Raw genomic sequence first — 21,702 nt, forward strand, 5'->3', positions numbered from 1 at the left:
AAGTTACTTAGTAAAGATAGTTGTATATTTTTGTATCTGGATAAGCAGTCTTCTGTGATCAAATGGACGTTAAAGATTATTGGAGATGTAGTTGCTAATCCTGCTTTCAAGGTAGACTAGAAAGACCTTAAAATCATAATTGTTATGTTTTGTTTCTTCCATGTGGAAACAGATTACTTGGGAAAAATACCCTTCATACATACAGGTTTAAACACCAATGTTACTTGTTTTGGGCCAGGATGAGAGTGAGTGGATCTCTTCCAAAATACACACTGTAGCCTTTTAAGTAAGGAAAGGCATTGGGCTTTATGAAATGTTACGCTTGATAAATGATTTTAAAAGTGAAGCCTGATTAGGAATTTTTCAGCCAAAAATATTTTGTTGGAAAATAGCAATCTAGTGAAAACAGAACGCTTCACACAGTTTTCAATTAAACTATCAGTAAGAGAAGTTTTTGGGATAGAGGATTGTGAGAAAATGTGGTTCAGTTCCATGGAAAAATAACATGGAAAAACTTAAATCTGAAGTGAATACTGTCTCTCTGGAAAGCTCTGTCTCTCTCTTTTTTTTTTTTTTTTTTTAATTATTATTTTGATTTGCATTACAATCCTTCAACGGTCTCTACCAGTTCCTCAGAAAGAACATTGATATTTTCAAAATTCTACTTTTTATTTTTCCCTAACTTGGAAAGATAGCTTGCTAGTTGCTTCTTGTGTATTGATGTTCATTTTTGCAAATGTTCCTATGGAAAAGTTTCTTCCGTTGTTTTAATGCGAACAGTCTGACAAATGTCAGACACAATGTGACTCAAGTTATGACAAATGATTCCCTCTATTCCTTTTTGTTCCCCATTTGACATGTATTAAAACTCTAACTGATCACTTATCAAGGAAGTTCAGACCTGTTCCAAATTCTTATAAATTTGATTTGTCCTATTACTTATTATTGTCTGGCATATGTAATAGGCACCCTAACTCCCTGTCTCTTTATTGGATGTGCCAATGTTGAGGGTTTATTAATCTTCAGGGTGAAGTGAAGCCTTTCAAAAGACTACATGCCACTTCTTAGCCTCAGAGGAGAGAGCTTTTGATCAAGTGGGTTGCAGGATAATCGAGGACGCTTGTGCCAAATCTGTCTAGAATCTAACCCAAAAATACTGTGTTTTCTGTGTTTATTTTGGGAATAGCTTTGTAGTTTTAAAGTTTGCCTCATACACCAATATTTATGAGAAATGACACTGAAATGGACTTTAAACAGCACATTATAATTTAAAACGTTGTCTCTCTGAAGCACATCTGGTAATGCAAGATCTAAAGCTATTAATTTGGCCAGGACAATGAGTTCTTTATAAATTAGGGCTAGCCCATTGAAATGAGTTTGCTCCTGAATTAATGATGATGGAGGGTGGGGAGTTTGGAGTAATGACCATCTGCTGGGTTGTTAATGTCCAGCAGACTTCGAGACGCAGTGACGCCTGTGGTAACACGCTTGCGCTAACCTTAATATCTGTATTGTTACTATGCATAGAACAGAGAAACAAAAGCTGGATGAAACTATAAAATTCAGGTAATTATTTTCTTTTTTTTTGTATATGTGAGAGGACTGTCTTCCATAGGTGGAAGCTTACTGCTCAACCAGTGGAGTGAGAAGCAGCCCTACCAACCGAATTTACCATTCAGTGTGAATTTCTGTTTTCAGTTATTCTCCATTCCTGAAAACAGCTTGATTTGTTTCCCCCATGCCCCAGGAGGGATGAGATGCAAAAAACCCAATTGCTTTTTACTGTGGGGACTGGAGGAGCCCCACACAAGTGCCATTGTGTTTCATCTGCTGTGGTGCAACAGGGCATGTGTGATAATGAGGTGGATCCTCAGCTCTTCATCCCTCTTGCTGCTCATCCCACGGACCAAGGTTGCGACCCGAGATGTAGTTTAAATGCCTGAAACGGTGATTCTCATAAAGCCATTTTACAGCCTTTCAACACCAAGAGTAGTGTACATTTCTTGATATTGTCATATCATATTTTGCCTTATCTGTACCCTTATCAGACGTAAGGATATAGATACTTAAGTAAATTCTTTAGTGTAAATAACTGTATAAGTGAGGGAGGCGTGAAATTCCCCTGCATGAGCAATTTCCTTCCCTGCTTGTTTGGGTATTGGTCTTCAAGGTGAGGGGCACAAGCCTGCTGCCTCCTTGCTGGAAATGAGATTAGTACCTGGGGGTTTTCCTTAAAATGAATTGGCAGTACTGATAGAAAAATGCATACTTCATTCTGTTTATGTGGAAAGCAAAACGTAAACATACATTTAATTATAAATAGGCTTAATACAATACAAATATTTTTATATCTCTATAGTATTGTACTTCCTGACGTTGATCTTTACCACTAAAAGTAAACAAATCGTTTTGCTGTGGTGATTCTTATATGGTAATCTAGGATTGCAAACCTGTACTTCCAAAGATGCTGTTCATGCTAGATGTCTTGAAGATGCCAGTGTCCATGGTGTTTTGATATGATAGGATGAATTAAAAAGTGGAAGATTTCCAAAGTGTATTTCATACTCTATATAAAGTGTTAGTGCTTAATTCATGCTGTTTGGACATAGGGTTTCACTGGGGTCACACTTGGGGATAAGCAGAGCACAGCCTTCCTGGGGCAGCCCAGAGGAAAAGTGGGGCGTAAAATGCTGCTCGATGGATAATCGGGCACTGGGGGAACCCGCGTGCCATCTCCTTCCAGTTCTGAGTCTGTAAGGCATTTTAGTGTTCTGCCTAATACATCTTTTTTTTCCCCTTTATTACAGTTGAAAGGTTGAGAACCTTTATTTCACGTGGTACCTTCGTATAATCTTGCCAAATAAGCACTCTGCTGCATCAGTTAAAGTAGATCTTTGATAGAGTCCTTCCAGGGCGGAAAAAAGAACAGAACTGCAATAAAACCCTACAAATCATGTATGTGGTTGAAATGGACTTTATTATCTATTTCAGTTTTAATACATGCTTAAATTGGAAAAGGAAAATCATGTTTTTGTAATTACTTCTCTGAAAAGTGGAGCAGTTCACTTACTTCCCTGGAGAAATGTGCTGAATCTTCAGCTTCAGAGATTTGAAGCTAGTAGTTACAGGTAATCTGTTTTAACTAGGAATTTTTATAACAAATGAATTAATCAAATAGTTGAGTTTGTGTGTAAATTTTGCTGACAATTAACTTTGGAAAAAGACAAAATAATTGTAGACACAGTATAAAAGTTATGTTAATTTATCCCTCCAGGGTTTATGTAATGCAAAACTCATGGTTTTGTTTGTTTGATTATTTTTTTCCCCATATCTATTTTGCAAATAAAGCCAAATAATAAGAATGACTTGACAGAAGCACCACATGGATACGTGTTTTAAAATAGATCAAACTTTTATTATGTTTAGGTGTAAGGCTCTCAAAACTTTCAAAAATAACAGGTGGTTTTGAAGTTTGATAGTTACTTCAACCTACACTGCAGTTATTTTTGTTAAATATGGTGGGTTCCTATTTTCCACAAATTAGGTCTAAAATGATTAACCAGTTTTGAAAACAATAATTTGTAATAATTATGATTCATTGCAGCTTCTTTCCAAACTTTAATGGCTTTTGCTTGAAGTGTACTGGAGTTGGATTTAAAAAGAAAATCTCAAACCCCACAAAAGCCCCCAAACCACAAAAAACCTCCTGACACAGCTGAAGGAGGCGTCCACTGTTGGATCCACTGATGAAGCTCTGTGATGTCAGCTCAGGCTTTATTCAGCATCAGAGGCTCTGTAGCTTGGTCCAGCGATCCTGTGAATGTCTTCACTATGGGGAAAATCAAGGTTCACGTTTTATTTGATGTGAGCGCATTTGCTCCTCAGTCAACGTTTCTCTGCTGTGCAGACTTCTTAGTCCCTCGCATGGCATAAGCTCACTCTGCAATGTTGTTGTTACATATTTTAAAAATTAATTTCTGGGTTGTTTTGTAGGGAAAAATGAAGGGTGATAAAAAACTTCAGAAAGAAACAGAAGAATTTGAAACTGGCTTGGCACTTGCTAAGTTGACATGTCCTGGTGGGTCACCACTACGTGCTGACCCACCAGGACATGTCAGCTTAGCAAGTTGACAGCACTACATGCTGACCCTTGGGCAAAAAGTGATGGTGGCTTGGTGATACCCCCGGGAATACTGCACAGACTGTGGGGACAGTGACAGGGGTGGCGGAGAGACGGAGTAACTGTCATCAAATCTAAAGGGAGCAAGTGCTTCGTCCTCCACCTACTCCTCTTGCCTAAACGCTGCAGTAAGGCTCGGACGGCTGCAGAACCTCATTTGCTGATGAGATAGAGTGGTTTCCTGCTTTTTGTGGTAAAATACATGGCCCTTTGTGTGTGTTTGAAATACAGCAGGGACTACTTTTTTTTTTTTTTTCCTTTCCTGTTGCCCTGCTGAATAGGCTGACATCATCTCAGAGGCAAGGCCGGGCCAGGTGGTGCCCTCGCCTCGCTGTGCCTCCCGCCAGATTCAGCGGAAACTCAATGTTGTTAGTATGCGTCCCGTGTGCCCCTGTTCCTCCGGGCACAAAATGCGGGCTAGGCAGCGAGAATGGAGGAACCGGGATTTTTGCCTACCAAGGATGAAATTGCATAACTCAAACCAGCATTATTGGAATACCTTTGTGTCTTTTGGTTCAGTACATCAGTACTTAGTATTTGAATAAACCGTTACGGTTTATAAATGCATAGTGGCGTGTCTTGGCAGTGCTTTAGGTTTGTTCCCCAATTACTGAACTTGGGAGGCTGTTTCGCAGAAGGTTCACTTAAGTTATTTCTTCCCTTAAAAGTGGAAGAAAAGGAACTTTCATCTGAATTCACTGGGCTTAGCTCTGAGAATTCAAAAGGCTTTGGAAACTGGCTGAAGCTCTTGGTACTGGCTTAAGTAATAATTCCCCTTGAATATTTGCTTTACTCAAGCCTATACAGAGATCCCCCTCCCACCCTGTCCTTATTTGCATTGATTTCCAGTACTAGATCAGATGACCAATGACATGCAAAGCTTTGCCTCTTAAAAATATGTTCTTTGGGAGTTGTCAGTTGTATTCCTGTGGCCTGATTTTTATGTTCTGTGTTTTACGTAAATTGCAGTAACTGGAAAGACATACCCATCTGTGTTGCATATACAGTGGTTTGTGAAGTTAACTTGTTTGTATCCCTCCACACTTCTAATGCAAAGTGTAATATTTACATGTCTTTTGAAACTTCTTGACTTAATTTGAGGAATTATATTGGTTTTAACTTGCTTAATTAAGGAGAATGGAAACCCTTTATATAGCTCTTCGCTTGCTTTCATAACCTTCTGTTTTCAGGATAGCAATGAAATACTTTGTTACCCTTTGTGCTGCCTTCTAGTATTGTTAAAGTAGACATGATGCATCTTTCGCTCTAGTAGAGTTTTACTTGGCAGGAATAGGGATATGGTTTAGTAGCAGACTTGGCAGTGTTAGGTTTAAGGCTGGACTCGATGATCTTAAAGGTCTTTTCCAACCTAAATGATTCCATGAATAGATAGGAAGAGAGACATCCCTTTATCAGTAATTCTGGCATCCCAGCTAGAGCAGGGAAAGCTGACTGCTGAATGCATGATTTGCTTGTGATTCTCTACTAACTATACAGAAGGAGAAAAAGCTTCGCTGTTCAGCGTGGTTAAAATGGAAAGGTAAGAAAGGTCACCTTCATCACTGGTGCAAACCATTTTGGGGTGGAAAAGGTGAAGAGAATTTGGACTCCTTTTCTAGGCAAAAAGTATCTGTTAGTGTAGAAATTAAGAAAGCTTTGTAATGTTAACACCTTCTATACTGTAGGGTAAAGTTAACGGAAACACTTTATTGACTACCCCTTAATAACTTAGATTCAAACATGATGTTTCCTAATGATCGCAATCCTTGAAATAGCTTTTGATCTAAAGCACTAAAGGATCATAGAATCATAGGGTTGGAAGGGACCTCTGGAAATCATCTAGTCCAACCCCCCTGCCAGAGCAGGGTCACCTACAGCAGGTTGCACAGGAACGTGTCCAGGGGGGTTTTGAATGTCTCTGGAGTTGGAGACTCCACCACCTCTCTGGGCAGCCTGTTCCAGTGCTCTGCCACCCTCAAAGGAAAGAAGTTCCTCCTCATGTTGAGATGGAACTTCCTATGCTCAAGTTTGTGCCCGTTACCTCTTGTCCTATCCCCGGGCACCACTGAAAAGAGCCTGGCCCCATCCTCCTGACACCCACCCTTTACGTATTTATAAGTGTTGATAATTTGGATTTTGGGTGATTTTTCTCCTATCTTACTGAAAGCTACAGAACAGTATGCAGTTCACCATAAAAAGGTCTGTCTTTGCACAAGCTATGAATTTCTATGAATTGCTAGAGTTTCAAGAATCTCACATATCTCTAAAAGACTCTCAACATTTGTATACTCTTTTATAAGCTGTCCATGAGGTAATGTCAGATGACTATTATTTTAGTACAAAATAGGTATTTCCTTATTTCTGTGTTTGAAAGCAAAGTCTAAGTTATTTATTTGTTTTATTTTCCCAGAAGGTGAATGGAAGTCCTGTCAAAATGCACAATGGTTCAGACTCCATGCAGTTGTTGAGAATTACTTATAAACAACTGATTTATTCACACCATGTCTCTTAGACTGATGCAGAAAGGAGAACAACATTCAGCTGAAGGAAATCACCTTTCCAACTATAACATTTGTACGTGATGTTATTTTTTCCCTGTGTTTTTTTTTCTGAATGGAACTAGTGTTCTCACATGGGGCCAGTGAAGTCTGCATTTGGTGATGTAATATTTAGTAATAAATCCAGCTTTTCTAAGAAAGCCTGTTGGAGATAAGCTTTGTATGTTTATGGCATGACAGAGGGAGTTTCCCTGTCTAGAGAATACAGCATTTAAACCCCAAAGAAATGTTTATTCAGGAGTTTGTCAGCTGTTTCTGTCAAAATGTTCCTTCAAATTCCTTTGGAAATTGCATCAGGTTAAAGATTGTTGCTGTGTGTGGTTTCCCTTTTGCCAGCTTTAGTCTCCTGGGCTCTCTACTTCTGTTGATTTTTAGGTGGGTGAATCACTTCCTTTCTCTTTCTAGTCATATTTTAATTTAATATTCCATGTTCCTTATAGTGAATATATATACACATGTATTTATATTTATGTATGTATATACAAAAACTGTGGTTTGCCAGAGGTTAAGCATGCACGTTATCTGAGACTTTACAGTTTCTCTATGCTCTGCAGTACGCACGGGCATTTCAATGCCACAAAAGCTAACAGGACTAAGCTTGCAGTTACAGAACTCTCCTGAACTAGGGACACGTTATTCAAAGATAATATACAGTGAGAGGGCCCTGGCTTCCTCCTCATCATCAGTCAGAGTGTTCTGTAGATAACTGCAAACTTTGGCTCTAGAAAATAACGTTCTTTGCAAGCCACGCGTCAACAGTTGCACTCTGGAGTGGCTTGATAAATAATGGAGTCTTTTTACAGGAAATGTCCCCATCTGAGTTATGAGGCCCTTCATTCGGACAGACTGCACGTGAATGTGCACAGCGCTGTTAGTTTGTCTCTTACAAATTTCCTTTTTTTTTTTTCCTTTGTATGTGTGTGTGTATATATATGTACACAGAGATGTACGTATCCCTCAAAGCAGGGAGAAGGAAACGCTGGAGGAGCATGAGTTGGTCCTGCAGCCACCTGCCTGAGCCAGGCCTGGAGTGTGGGGGGCAGCCAGCCTCGGCGTTAGGGCGACTGGAACGTGTCAGGTCTCAGAAGGCTGTAACCATTGACTCATTTCTGCTATTTGCTGTGTTGGTGGGCTAATGTTACGTACTCTGTGATGAGAACAAAACCCCAGAAATTTTCATTAATCGCACTTTACTGTAGTCAAAAAGTTAAATGGGCTTTTTCTGATAGCTGTGTGTGAAAATGTGTTTTGCAGGGTGTATGTAAGTAACTTTGTTATGCATGGCTGTACTTTGGCTCACTGTTCAAATGTCAGTTTCTGGAAAAGCTAACTTGAGTATTACTTGTCTAATAATTATAAAGCCCGTGTCTAAACCTCTCATTTCAGCAGTAACGCTGTGCTCGGGCAATTGCAGTTGCAGGAAACACTAATGGGCTTTGTAGGAGCCCTTCTCCTGACGGTGAATCTGTGCCCATTCCTTTCCTTGCAAGACGTAATGGAGTTGCCGCGTGTTACGGAGAGAAAACTAGTGAAGGATCCATATGTAAAGTGATAATTATCCATTATCCTGGTTTTAAGTAGGCTCCCCCTTCATCAACAGGCATCAGCAATGCCAAACCAAACATTCCTTTGTATCTGTTGTTTTTTCCCCCTCCCTCTCTCTAGCTCTCCAAGAGTTTACAGTTGAGAGGAAAATTATCTTTCTCTGTTGTTTACTTGGAATTAACATTGTTCAGGAACATTTTTAATGAAGTAAATGGACCTTCTGGACAGCACTGACATTTTTGCCTTTCATCGGTATGATCTTTTGGAAGTTCTGTGTTTTTTTTCTATAATGAGTTCTGAAGTTATTTCTTTGAAAATATATAGTGAAGCCAAACGTATTACAAGCCTTTTATAGAAAAGGTAAAACAGCCTAATTGGAGTTGATGCATACTAACTGCTCTGTTGTTAGTGAAATTGGAAGAAAAATAGCAGCACTTTGAAAAAGTGCACATGAGAGAATAAACTTGTGATTTTGATTTGGCGCAGAGCAGCATTTTGTGCTTTTCTTTTCTTTTTAGGGAACTCTCAGAAACACGTATTTAAGCGGAGAGAAGAAATACCCTTAAAGCAGCTGACTTTGAAATGGACTTGTCTATATTTATACTCTTAAAAAGCATTGGGCTGTTTTGTGGTCTTTGAGTATTTGCTTTTGGATGCACCTTATCTCTTTGTCAAGTTGTCCATGAATGCAGTTTCAAGGTTTGTGTTACATACTGGTTATATGAGTTTAGAAAGACGTCATTCCCTATCTCAGTGCCTTGACTCTGGCCCTACACAAAGTTAAAATACATATGAATTTTGTTAATCCCACAGATATTAGCTTTTCAACTGACCTTAAAATATCAGGAGTTTCTCTGTAAGAGGGCTATAAAGCTTTCATTTAAAACAAAACAAACCCTATTATTATCATAGTCCTGTGATTTCAGAAGAGGCTACCCTGAGTCCTGTACGCAGTCTGATGTCCTTACTAAGTGGATGGCAAGGCTGTTTCCCTTGCTCTGTAAAGTAAGTGTGACGGTGTTAGTGAACTTCAGCTGGGTGTTAAGAAGTTTCCCGTAACAGAAATGGAAATGCAAAAAGGAAGTGTCAGAAGGTGAAATCCAGGCAGACACGGTGAGTATGTTTCTCCCATAGTAACAAAATTCTTCAGATAAATTGGAATCCATTGGTATGTTATCCATCACTGTAATATTTATACAGCACATAGGACTGGATTCAAATTCATTTAAGGCTTTGCGTATTATTACTTACTTTTATTTGACTTGTTTGCTCTGATTGGATTCTTTGTGCTCCAACAACAGCTTTGCTTCCTCGCAGCCTGTTTTGACTTTATTTCCTGCATTGCTTGAGCCTGTGGTGAAATGATGAATTTGCACAACAGCGGTCATTTCCAAGACAGAGTGTAGTGATATCCTAAGCACAGGCATCAAGCAAAAAGAGAAGTATCTCTTACAGTGCTACCACACAACATCTGTAATAGAAAAGCAATTTGGAGGAGACTTAAAGCCTGTGAAAGCAGGTATCAGGGGCTCTTTACTGCTCTGGAGTCTTTCTGGTTTTGTTTGCTCTTTCCTGTCTAGCAGAGAAATGGGATTACAAAATGACTGTTAGAATGCTAGCTGGGTTATTGCCCTTGTTTCTTTGGTTGTTTTTTTAATTGTTGTTGGGGTTTTGTTGGTGTTTCTTGTTTGGTTTTTTTGATGCTTTTTTTTTTTTTTAAGTTCGAGAGTGCCTGGGAGCAGCAGCAGCCCTTGCCTTTAATCAGGAATCTAAAGCTGCAGCTGCTGGGCACCAGAGACTTGAATGTGGAAAAGACTAGAGGGAAACTTTGCGTGTGTCCATCTGCATGATTGTTTGTTAGCCAAATCAGCATCTCTCCTAATTGTAGCAAAGTTCAGAGCTTTGAAAAGGAATTTGAGTAATTCTGAGATCAACACTGCTGGAATTCTTTCCTCTTCAGTTTCCTTTCCTTAGTCGTATGCACTATAAAGCAACTTTTGTTATTACTGAAGTTTGGCAGGTTCATATCCAGCTGTAGAATGTTTTTTTTTTTTTGTTTTTAATGTATTAAACTAGAGTTTTTGGCCCAGTAGTGAGGTTTATCCTGTGCACCTCACTAGCATTAAATCTATTGGAAACCAAGACCTAATGCATCTGCAGTTGTATTTTCTTATGAGAAAAGTTTCAAGAAAAACATCTTGTAAGAAGAGGGGATGCTAGTGACCAGTGAAAATACCAAATGCAGTTTTTAAAAAAATAAATTTTTTTTTTTTTTTTTAATCAAGTCAAGACATCTACCTGGACTGTGTGTGTTGGAGGGGTGGATGGTGGGCAAGTCAGAAGTGCAGCTGTAGAGCTAATGACTAGAGACTGGTTTTGGCTCTGACTCTCTTGGGTGACATGACAAAGTGACTATGTAAGTTCTTACAGTATTGGGCAATTTGTTGAGGAAAAAGTCATGTAGTATTTTCTGGCAGCTGTCTTGATTCTGGATATGGGTTTGACTGTTCTTGCAATGTGAAGACTTGTACCCTAAAATCCTTTAGTCTCTTTAGTGCTGTAGCTGGTGTACATGCATAATGCTTTTTTTGTCCTATTTCAGCACTTGGTATGGGCATTGCTGAAGAGACACAATTTAATGGTACTAGAAATAAACTCTACTAGTAAAGAAAATGTTCAACTGTGTGCTCTTGTCTGTGCTGAGGCATTTGGGTTTCTTTTTAAATGGTTTTATTTCAAATGCAGTTTTCTTTGTGTGGTCCTAATTAGCACTTAACAGTAGAACTGGTATTACCTCAAAAATTGAAATCAGAAAACAATGTAATGGTAGCTCAATTAAAATATATAACCTCCATGTTTATAAGTTTCAATAATGCTGTTAGTTGTTTTTTGCAGAGTAACCAGGCATGATGCATTACATGGTGTTACTGCTTAAATCACTCAGAAGATGGTTTGTTTAGAGCACATTACTTGCTTGTTGAGTAGCAGATTTCTTTTGAGTAGATGACAGCGGTATTATGATGCTGTGATAGCTGTACTTGGCATCTGCGGCTTGCTACTGCTGTACTCATACAGTCTGTGCTAGGACTTGCCTGTAAGTCCCTAAATATCTTGGGACTGACCTCCTTATCCTGCTCTTCCTTGTTTTCCATCGGAGTGTCTGTCAGGTGTGTCCTGCGCTGAGCCGCCTTACCCAAGTCTGTCCATTTTCTCAAGCTTAGGTTCAAAAGAAAGCATTCAAAGTGACAGACTGACTGCGTATAAGTGAAACACGGTCTTCTGATGGTTTTTTTTTTTGTTTGTGTGGGGTTTTTCTAACTTTTGTGAAGACCTGGGAGGGCTGCTGAGATTAACTGCACTGCATAAAGGTGTGAGGGAAGGAATATACGTGTATATATTTTGAACGATGCCTAGTGCTTTAGGAAAGAACCGTCGTTTATTCTGGTGATAGGAAGCTTTGAAATAAGCAGAAGGTGGTATGGTGGCTTAGCTGTCAGGCTGTCCAACCCCAAATCCAGACTTGAGTGATAAGCAGGACGATTCGGGTACCTGAACGTTAGAAGGAATTGTAGCACTTGCTTGGCACGCTGACCAGGAGGGAGAGGCAGCTTCTGCTGCAAGCATTTGGGTTTTGTCCGCAGGTAGAGCACCGTGTGACACTGTGAGGAGCAGCTAGTGCCACCTGCGGGAGCTTTGCTGGAACAGATGGCTTTCTAGGGCAGAGATGCATCATTGTGGGAAAGCACTGCCACGATTTCCTAGCACCACAGTAGAGGCCTTGGGCTCTTCTCCGTCAGCTTTCTGTAGTACGGCATGATTATATGCAGTGTAGGGCTGATCTTGAATGAAGTTGCATGTATGACAGAGGGTATTTTCAAAAATACTCATTAACAGTTCATTTTTACAGGAAGAAAAATAACAGTGATTAATTACAGGTGTTAGTTTCATACAGCCTGCACTGAAATGGCTTGAGTTTGAAAGCTATTGCTTCTCCTGAGCTGATAAACTGCTGTGATCAACACAGAGTTAATGCATCAGAAGTAAATACATGCGTTTCACCAATTAAAACTGACGTCTTTCTGCTTCGGCTTTGAACTTACGCTTCACAAAGGTATTTGGGGGGTGTCAGTCAAGGTTTTGATCCCTCTTCCTCCTCCCAGAAGACCCTGTGGCGACTGTTTCCTCTTTGTTTCACTTGGCACAGTAGCAGCATATGTTGTTGAGTAAGAAGTCTTGCAGCATGGTTGGACACTGACCAAATGTTGAGTATGCCTCATCTTTTCAAGAAGTTCATTCTATACAAAGTTTGAAGGAGGAGATACCGTGTCACATTCCCTCCTAGACCTCATATCCTGTGTTACTTTCTGAAAAACACGCTGTCTTGACTTGCAGACTGAAACAGAGTGATTAGCTGCTGAACTTGATCTTTCAGTGGGTTTGGAAGGCCATGACCAAAGCCTTGGGATAGCACTGGGAATGGATTCAGAGCCATTGCAGAGACTGGAGGAGGGAGAAGATGTATGCGTAACAGTTAGACCACAGAGGAGCCAGACAGCTCATTCCTTATACTAGAACATTTGTGATGTTTTTCACATTCAAACAGTGAATTACAGTAAACCTGAATGAAAGTGACAAAGGGATTCTGTGATTTGGTCTTTACTTGCTGGGAAAATGTGAGGTTTTTCTTTGAATTGCAGCTGCAACATGGATTATTAGCTCCAGAAACTAGACAGAGGATGCTGTAGGTTTATGCTGTTTGGAAGAAGGGGGCGAGAGAGACTGGTGTTGCTGTGACTGTCATTGATGGCGCAAACAATGTGCAAAGGAGGTTTTGCTCGCTCTTGTCAACATAGATGGTCTTGTTTGGGCCAGCTTATCTCTTGGTGCAGTTGTCTTAAGTGCCACTGTTACTGTACTCTCTGTGGTAAAGAAGGTGCAAGGATGGCCTTGTTTGGGAAAATCAGCAAAATGTGTAGCATCTCACAAAAAAAAAAAAAAGAGAAAAAAAACTTCTAACGTTTTGGTATGTGTTGATGTGCAGGGGGGAAAAAAGGCTGAGAGATTTTTGTGAGACTTTGAAGGAGAGGACTGTTGGAGAAAGGAAGCTGTTACTCACACCCACATCCAGAGCTCTGCTGGAAGGGAATGAAAGGAGCCATTAGAATTCGGTGTGATTCTGAAGGAATAAATATTAACTTGAAATAACACTTTAATCTTACACAGGTACTGCTATGTTACTTAGAAGGGCTGTGAGGGGTGGTGGTGAATAGGAACAGCAACGAGGCACGATGGCATACAGTTCTTTGTGTCCTCGTAACTTCTGTCCTTTCTCTCCGTCTTATTTAGAGTCTCTTTCAGTGTCACCTCTTAGTTCATGTGAAAGAATTGTGTTAGTGTTAGTATATAAACTTGCTTTTATGGTTTATGTGGCCTGGGATCAAAGCTATTCTCGTGGGGTTCAGAGCAGCAATTCTTCTGGTCCAGAAGGGATTTTGTAGGCAAACAAATGGCCAAAACTAGATCCGGGACGGATGTTCTTATTCTCTAACAAAGATATATGCAGTATTTAACAGCCAAATGTCAAGTTCTGGTCAAGTTAATGCGGGTGAGAACTCTGCCATAGCCTTCCTTGGAGTCTGGAGTTCATCCTGCAACCTGGGACTTTGCGTGCTGGTTTGGGGCATTTGTGAGTGGTTCTGTGTAGAGAAATGCAACATCCCATACCATTCACCTGAGAATGGCGGCAATTCGGCTGGGCTGTGTGTGGGCATCGAAGTGTCCTTGTCTGTTTACAAAATATTTCATGACAAAAAAACCTACTAATATCCATTTTCTTCCCACTCCCTTTTACAATTATTTTTTTTTTTAATTACAGCAGGAAGAACTCATCCAAATACTGTTTAAAAATAAGCCAGCAGATGGCTTTACTGTTAACAGCATGGTGTGTAGTGTGGAGCTTCAGTTGTTTTACATGTATTGATCTGTATTCATAAAGCACTGACCATTTAATCTGTAAAAGGCTGCATTTAAAAACGTAATACAGTATTTTAAAGGAACACGTGTGTTGATTGTGAATAAAATGGACACAGCAGAATCTTAATATTAACGCTGGTTGTGCCTCTGAAGATGGGAAAGAAACGCAGTGTCTGTCTAAGGCACTGTATTTGAAAAATTTTTGAAGAAATCCAACCAACTTCCTTAAATATGATCACTTCCAGCTATTTGGAACAGATGTAGACTAGGGGCCAGGGATTTGACACAAAGGAGGAGGTTCAGGTTAGATTTTGGTTAGTGATGATCGTCGTTCAACATAAATACATACTTGGACTCCATAGTTACAACTGCAAACAGACTTATGATGAACAATAGTTTCTTTCAAGCTGCTTGAGGCCTTTTTAGAGTACAGTGATAAATTGCTGAGAGAACAAAAATGGAACAGAAGTCTTCTCTCTAATGAAAATTTCTCTATGAAACTTTAAAATTGAAAGTTGTGATGCTTCAATTAATAGTTATTTTGAATAATTAGAAACCCTTAATATATTTTCAGCAAGGTACAGTTAATTTAAGAGACGAGGACTAATTTGTCTGTGAAATGCAGGTAATCCATATTTTTTGTGAGCATGCTTTTTTTTTTTAACGTACGTTTTAGTCACTGATGTGCTGTAAGTTTGAATGTTTTTCTATGAATTCAGCTATAGCATGCTATTGAGTAGATCCTGTGTTTAAAGGAACTCAAATCTTATTTTTTCATAACATTAAAGCTGATCTGCAATTTTTAGCAGCTCAGGATTTAAAGGCAAACCAATCTACTAGAAGGAACAACAAATTTCTTGAGCTAGGACCTCCCAGTAGGCCCATTTGGGTGGCCCTGGCTGATTATGGCTTAGTGAAAATGCATGGTCATACATCTGAGTGTTTTTGGTTACTGTTAAAGAGTTTTGCTTAATTAAGAAATGGGAACAGTATGGCTGTGTTTATTCATAAATTATGAATGCGTATGTATTTCAAGTTTTCTTACAGGGATGTTCTGTGAAAAAGCACTCAGAGGAGTAAGCAATAGGTAGCAGCTTTGAGTGATGAATTCAGAAATAGCAATTACCCCGTGGGCTACTAGAATAGCTGACCCTAAGATGCAGAGACAATTAAGACAAGAGTATTTGGAAGTGTCTAATGGGACTGTTTTTATGAGGTACTTGGTATGAATCATCTTGAAATTATTAGTAGTAGTAGTATCCCAAAGATTGCAATAAGATTGGTTGGGTAAGTGGAGATTATTTGTCCAGAAAGCGAGCAAGAATTACTTTCTTTTACATCTCACTAGCAAGCTTATAACTCAAGTGCTGCTTCTCTGCTGGTTTTTACATGAGTCCTGCTTGGCCTTACTGCAGAGAGAGAGATTTACTTTCCTAGTGTGATGAATAGTATGTGTTAGAGAGTTCCTTCCTACATTTAAAACTAGGAACTTTATAAATAAATAATGCTGAACATTGATGTCTGGCTTTCGAGTAATTCAAAAGTTGGTATGCTACAGAAAACAAGATCAGAGTAATATATTTCTTTTCTTTAAACCGTTCCTCCTTCCACTAGCTTTGTTATACCTCTCAGAGAGGAAAAGGCAAGCAAAATAAATCTTACAAGAATTAAGTTTATCTAGGTTACATGAAGAAAAATCTTGCTTACTTGGTGATATGATTAGGAGTGATGAAATGGGCCTTTTTATTTAAAAATGTGGTTGCCTTTTTTTTTTTTTTAAAAAAAAAAGTTGTTTTGTATATTCTGCAACTTCTGGCAACAGTGTGGAACCGGTTTGCATTAATGAGAGAGAAGGGGGGAAGCATACTTCTTAGATTTTAAAATATATGGATTTTCATGCTCTTTAAAGAAGTCACTTAAAATACTATTCTGTGTCACATAACTGGACCTCAGTTTTTAGGTGTAACTTTTAAAATTGACAATGCTACAGGAAAATGTTGAAGGTTCTAGAAGGGTCCTGTCATGTTTGCACCTGGTTGAACTGTTCTGGTACTATTAATCTCCTGTGCGATTTAGAGAAAGCCAAAAAACAGCAATACATTTCACAGACTTTCCTTGCTACAGACCATTTCAGAGTGGCAAGTGTTTCTAGTCAGTGCTGTGAAGATGTGCTTTTCCAGGCACAGAGGCTGACTTTCTTCAACATGTTATAACTGTGTTAGGCCTCCTGTGCTATGCCTTACTGTAATGCAGAGCTGCTAAATTGGTCAATCTGTGCAAAACCATTCGTGGGACAGTAGTTTCTAAATTGCCTTGGATTATCCAAATCAGTTCTTGAAACGGAGAGCTGTTGTAGCTGCGGAAAGTCTGAATCTCTTCAATAAATACCCTGGTTTGTGTGCAGTAATTGAAGGATCCAGCTTTCAATTTACCATTCCATTATTAAAACTGCCAAGGTCATTCAACGCGTGTTTGAGTCCTGCTTGGTTTTGTGCTGGAAATGATAGGTCATGCTCTGTGGAGAGGGATGAGCACAGGCGCTCTGTTAAATTCCAGAGAAGTGACTGTTGGTAGGTGTCTGTCATTAAGTGTAACACTTTCTTGTACTGAGTTTTGATGACACGAAAGCAAGCTTATCACTTCTTTAGAAGGTCAAGTAGAAAGAAATATTGGCCTACTTTAGATGAGGAAAATTGGACTTGCATAAATAAAAATTGGGGCAGAAGAGTCCAAAAAAAAAAAGTGTTTGTTTTTTTCTTGTATTTAGGACCTCTACAAAAATGTCAATAAAGAAGCTCAAAACTATATCTGAGACTACCAGTTTTATGTCCTTAATGTGTCAGCGAGTTATTCTGTGAGCATTTTCTTGGTAAAGTTTACTTACATATTTATTTCAATTCTGTGCAACTCCAACCAACCAAACCCAGAAAACAAATACATGGATATCCATGTTTTATTATTTTAAACATGCAGTTCTCTAAATTTCTGATATGAAATGATTTATGTGAAATGCAGAATCTACAGAAAACATTTTCTTGGATTTTGAAATGAATCACAGAAGTAAATATTCTATTTATTGATATGATTTCTTGGTTCAAATGCACCGTGTAATTAATTAGCTCCTATCAACTTTGCTAGTAAGTCGCTGGGTAACTGGAATTTGATTTATAAACTGGTGCAGTGTTCACAGACAATATGTAGGGACATCATTGAATGCAGAGGGCTGGACATGAGCTTGCCAAGCTTTAGAATGAGTTGGTGTGTTTATTCTAGCCACCTGTTTCATAACGATAAGCATAGATAATTAAATTTGAGTAATCTGTTTGAAGAAAAAAATTATTTTTAAAAATGTCTTCTGGAGAGTAGATTTCTGTTTTACAGCAAACTTATAAAGGATATTGGAGACTGTTAGGTATTTATAGTTGTTTAAATTCTCTGTTGAGGGCATATGTGTTTATTCAGTTTGTGACACCGTCCAGCTGGGGTTTGTGAACTCATGTGCACAGACCTTCAGGTGGATAAACGTTATCACTATTAATTTTAGGGAGTTGAAAGAAGATTTTCAGGTAGTTCCAAATCTTCAGCATGTGTAATGTTGGGTGAATGAAACATCTCTGTTAAGGACAAAGTAATTCCTGAGTAAGACCTGGTGAATTTTTTCTTGAGTAGAGATGAACTGGCTGATGTAGAAAATCATATGTAGTAGAGTTTCCATCAGCTAAATAAGAATTAGTTTGTACCTTCGGATGCAGTAGTGGATTTTAGCCTTAGATGTGTCAAACATTTCTAAGTCTTTTACATATATATGTGAATTAAATATGACAAATATACTTGCCCTGGATAGCACATATAGATTACTTTTTGTGACTTAAATTGCTTAAGAAATCCTACGTATTTTGTATAGTTTAGTTTTAATGTAAACCCAAGCCCTCTATTGGATGCTAGGAGAGAAATGGTTTTATTTGAGGTCTGGTGAGAGGATCCAAACCAAACCATACCATATGAATCTGAGAGCAAAATAATGTAAAGGCGGGGGTGGGTGGGAAGGCCATTTATTTGTGTTCATTTCTGAATTCTGCTGCAGAGTGAGCCAGGGAGGTCTTCCTCTCTGTATCTGACGATCACGTGAAATCTGCACGCTGAATCAGCTCTGTTGCCTCAACATTGTTAGAAACAGGATGATTCAGTGACTTCATTGGGAATTAAGGCTGCACTGCTAATCCTCCCAATGCTGTGCACTCTGTGTAGTGCTGCACACAGCTCTGTGCCACGGGAACTGTCGGCTGAGGTGAAGTCCCTGCCCCACTTGGCGCATGGTCTCCTTCAGGCAGAGAACCCTGCTCTTTTTGAACTGTCTTCTCTCGATGCATCTTATCTGATCTTGAGGCTTTCATTATGTAAAATGGAGCGTCAGTCCAGCTGATGATGGGAAAATACGCAAAGGTGCTAAAAAGGAGGATACCCAACCCCAGTCAGAATGTGTTGGCCATGACTGTCGGCCATTACCACAGACGGTACGTAACACTGCCGTAACAGGAGACAGGCTCACTGCCTTCCTGAGAAGCCTTTTCTTCTCGGCCCACTTCTGGGATGGAATAAATATTCGTACTCTACAATGTAGTAAAGCTTTAGGTTAACAGCATTTTATGTTTAATGCAAGCTGACGTGAGCTTCCATGTGGCCATTCTTTCATTAACTTCAGCAGTACGTGAGTGTTAGCAGCTCTTCCATCCCAGTTCATAGGCCTCTCACTAAAAATTCAGCAAGGGGGGAAAAATATCCAAATTCAAAGACAGAAGTTCGCCAGAGGTAATTAGTGCTTTCAGCCTACCCCTGCCACTTATTAGAGGGTCCTTTGGTGCCCACCTACCTGGCAGTATGTCCAGGTGACAGTGTACTTACTGAATGGTGTTGCAGTTAATCTCTAGGGAGTTTTGCTCGTTTACATATCTTGCATACAAACACGGAAGTGATCAAAGCTGAAAATCCATCCTTTGCGGGGGTCATGGGGCAGGGGAGTGCCCTACTGGAACGTACTGGTTTTGATGGAGAACGCTTTCTCTGCTCTGTGTCCATTAGGTTTTACTAAGCCTGTGTCTGCAGAGATGCCAGATAAAACACCAGGTGGTACAGAACCTGTCCCCAGGAGTGAAGGTTAGTAGTTTTCTTTCATTTTTTTTGACTAGTTATTGAAGAAAAGAAGCATTGTGATTTTTGTGAAGACCTTTTCAAGTCAAAAAGTATGTTTCCTTTACTGGTCTTAAGGAAGAGCCGAATTAATTTTATGTATGCATGTTTATCTAAATAGCAGGAACTTTTCACTTATTTTTGTGTAACCTTTCCCTCCCTCCTTGGCCCGTCATCCATCATAGTACTAAAATACATAATGAGGAGGGAGGACCAGTGGGCTGCTAGGATTTCAGCTTTGGAGAAGTTGTTTTGTCCCCTTTCGGTAAAGAGATCTTGTTGACTGAAGGCAGTTTTTCATATGGGATACTTAAGACTCATAGAACCAGAGCCAACATTTAAGACGTGGAATGATTGATACAAGGAGGAACTGGATATGCGTAATTTCCACTAAATCAGTGGCATCTTGAAATGCTCGGGTTTTCTGCAAATCAGACTTTTTTTTTTTTTTTTTCTTCTCAAGGTCCATTAACTTTAAATTCCCACATCTGAAAGTTTGGTACTTGGTTTCGGGGAAAATTTGTTCTTTAAAAACAATTGCAATCCTGCCAATTTGAGTCATTCCTCAGAATCATGGCTGAATGTTTCATTAAAATATTTTATAAAAATTTGCTATTTCACATGAAGGCTGTGAGGTGCTTTTGACAGTTTTGTGGCAAAGCTTGTAGTAGCTCTTGTATCCTCTCGCTTTCTAGATCATTGCTGTCCTCACACAAGGGCTGTATTCATTCAAAGGTGTGTTTTGTTTTGAATAAAGCGTGCAGCTCAGGCTGGTTTATACTGCTTTCTCTCTAAACCTAAAGATAAAACTAAATTTTGAGATCTGTAAATATTTTTGTTGCATTTGAACCTCAGTTTTGACATTTGAAAGGCATCAAGGAACATGCTGCAATAGTAATTTCAAAAACCGCATCAATAACAGCAGAGAAACAAATTTCTTTCCATGTAAAGGGTATTAAGCTATGCTTAACTGCAAAAGGCCTTTCTGTTAATTTCTTTTTTAAATTTACTGTGAAGCTTAACACATGTTACGATGAGAACTCTCAACACAAGAGGAGAAACAGTTGCATCTAGTCTTTCAAAGGCTGAGCTCTGATTCACGTGTTGTGTGCCCCCTTATAAATACATCCTTATGCTGGAAGCACTGTGATGAAGTCCGGTTAGAACCAAAGCCTACACTTGTGCCTTGAGTTAGGATGTGGAACAAATCGTCATGCACCTTGTTGATTGCTTCCCTAAAAATAGCCTATGTGATCAGATCTGTGGCTCTCCTAGGTATTAATGAAGTCTAAATGTGTTAAAATTACAGCGATTGTATATGTTATATATTGAATTTCTTTTCTGGATGTGGAACGGTGGCAGATACTGCTGCTTTTCAGCCCTCCAGCCTTCGAGAGGAGTTCGGCTAAATTAAGTGAGACATAGGGATGGTGTAAAACTTTCAGATCAAATCTGGGGAAAATTCTCTCTGTCTGTGAAAGGTAACTTTATTTTCTCTTATTGCATTTTAATTTGCCACGTAAGCAACTTCCAGTGAATAAGTTGTAAGGTTTGCTTTGGCTTTGCATCAGGAGTTAGAAAGGGTAGGACTTGTGATAGCACAAAGCTGACAGTGGGCTGGGAGCAGGGGTCTGGGGGAAGGAAGGGGAGGGAATGGAAAGAATCCTGCAGAGCATCGTTAATGATGGAGTCACTGACGGCATCATGTGGCCATCAAACAAAGATTGATTCTCCTCCTTACACTGGCAGTCAGAGATTGATTGCCTGTGAAGAGGGACGGGTGAGGACTGAGAGCTAGGGTGTTAGTCTGTTGGAGACTAAAAAGGCAACAGTCTTTGAGGTTAGGACATGTCAGGTACCAGTTTCCATCCATTTTCCTGCTAGTTCCATCCCCAAATTAGAAGGCTGAAACTGAACACAGGATTGCTCACGTCTAGGTACAGGAGAGGGAGGCAAGGAGCTGCTTGTTTCATTTAATTTTTGGAAGACTCATGCAGCCTTCAGCATCTCTGTTTCAGTAAATGTGGGTTCATTTCACTGGAACTGCCAACAGATGTGTAACATTCCAGAAACATTTTTGTAGTTAAACAGGGATCTAGAAACTGCCCTGAGGATCTTGTTCAGTACCTTCAAGGTTTTTGCATTTTTCAGTAGCTTCTGATGTCTATCTAATCAAGCAGACACAAGATAATGTGCAGGACGCTATATTAAGGAAAGCTAAAACTGGAAAGCTTTTAGACACCAAATTTGACGAGAGTG

The 21,702-nt window shown here is 39.4% G+C and overlaps 1 protein-coding gene across 2 annotated transcripts in view; it reads left to right on the forward strand.

The window, feature by feature from the left end:
* PLEKHG1 (pleckstrin homology and RhoGEF domain containing G1) overlaps window positions 1-21,702 on the forward strand; it is a 137,833-nt gene that overhangs the window by 19,347 nt on the left and 96,784 nt on the right. Inside the window, exon 3 of one of the 2 annotated variants that reach the window (XM_074580401.1) lies at window positions 19,336-19,410. The exons of the other annotated variant lie outside the window; for it this stretch is intronic. Coding sequence (XP_074436502.1) covers window positions 19,362-19,410 — 49 coding nt within the window. The 5' untranslated portion in view covers window positions 19,336-19,361. The remainder of the gene's footprint in view (window positions 1-19,335; window positions 19,411-21,702) is intronic. 2 annotated transcript variants of the gene reach the window in all.

Source organism: Larus michahellis, chromosome 3, assembly GCF_964199755.1.
Source record: "Larus michahellis chromosome 3, bLarMic1.1, whole genome shotgun sequence".
NCBI classification, from domain to species: Eukaryota; Metazoa; Chordata; class Aves; order Charadriiformes; family Laridae; genus Larus; species Larus michahellis.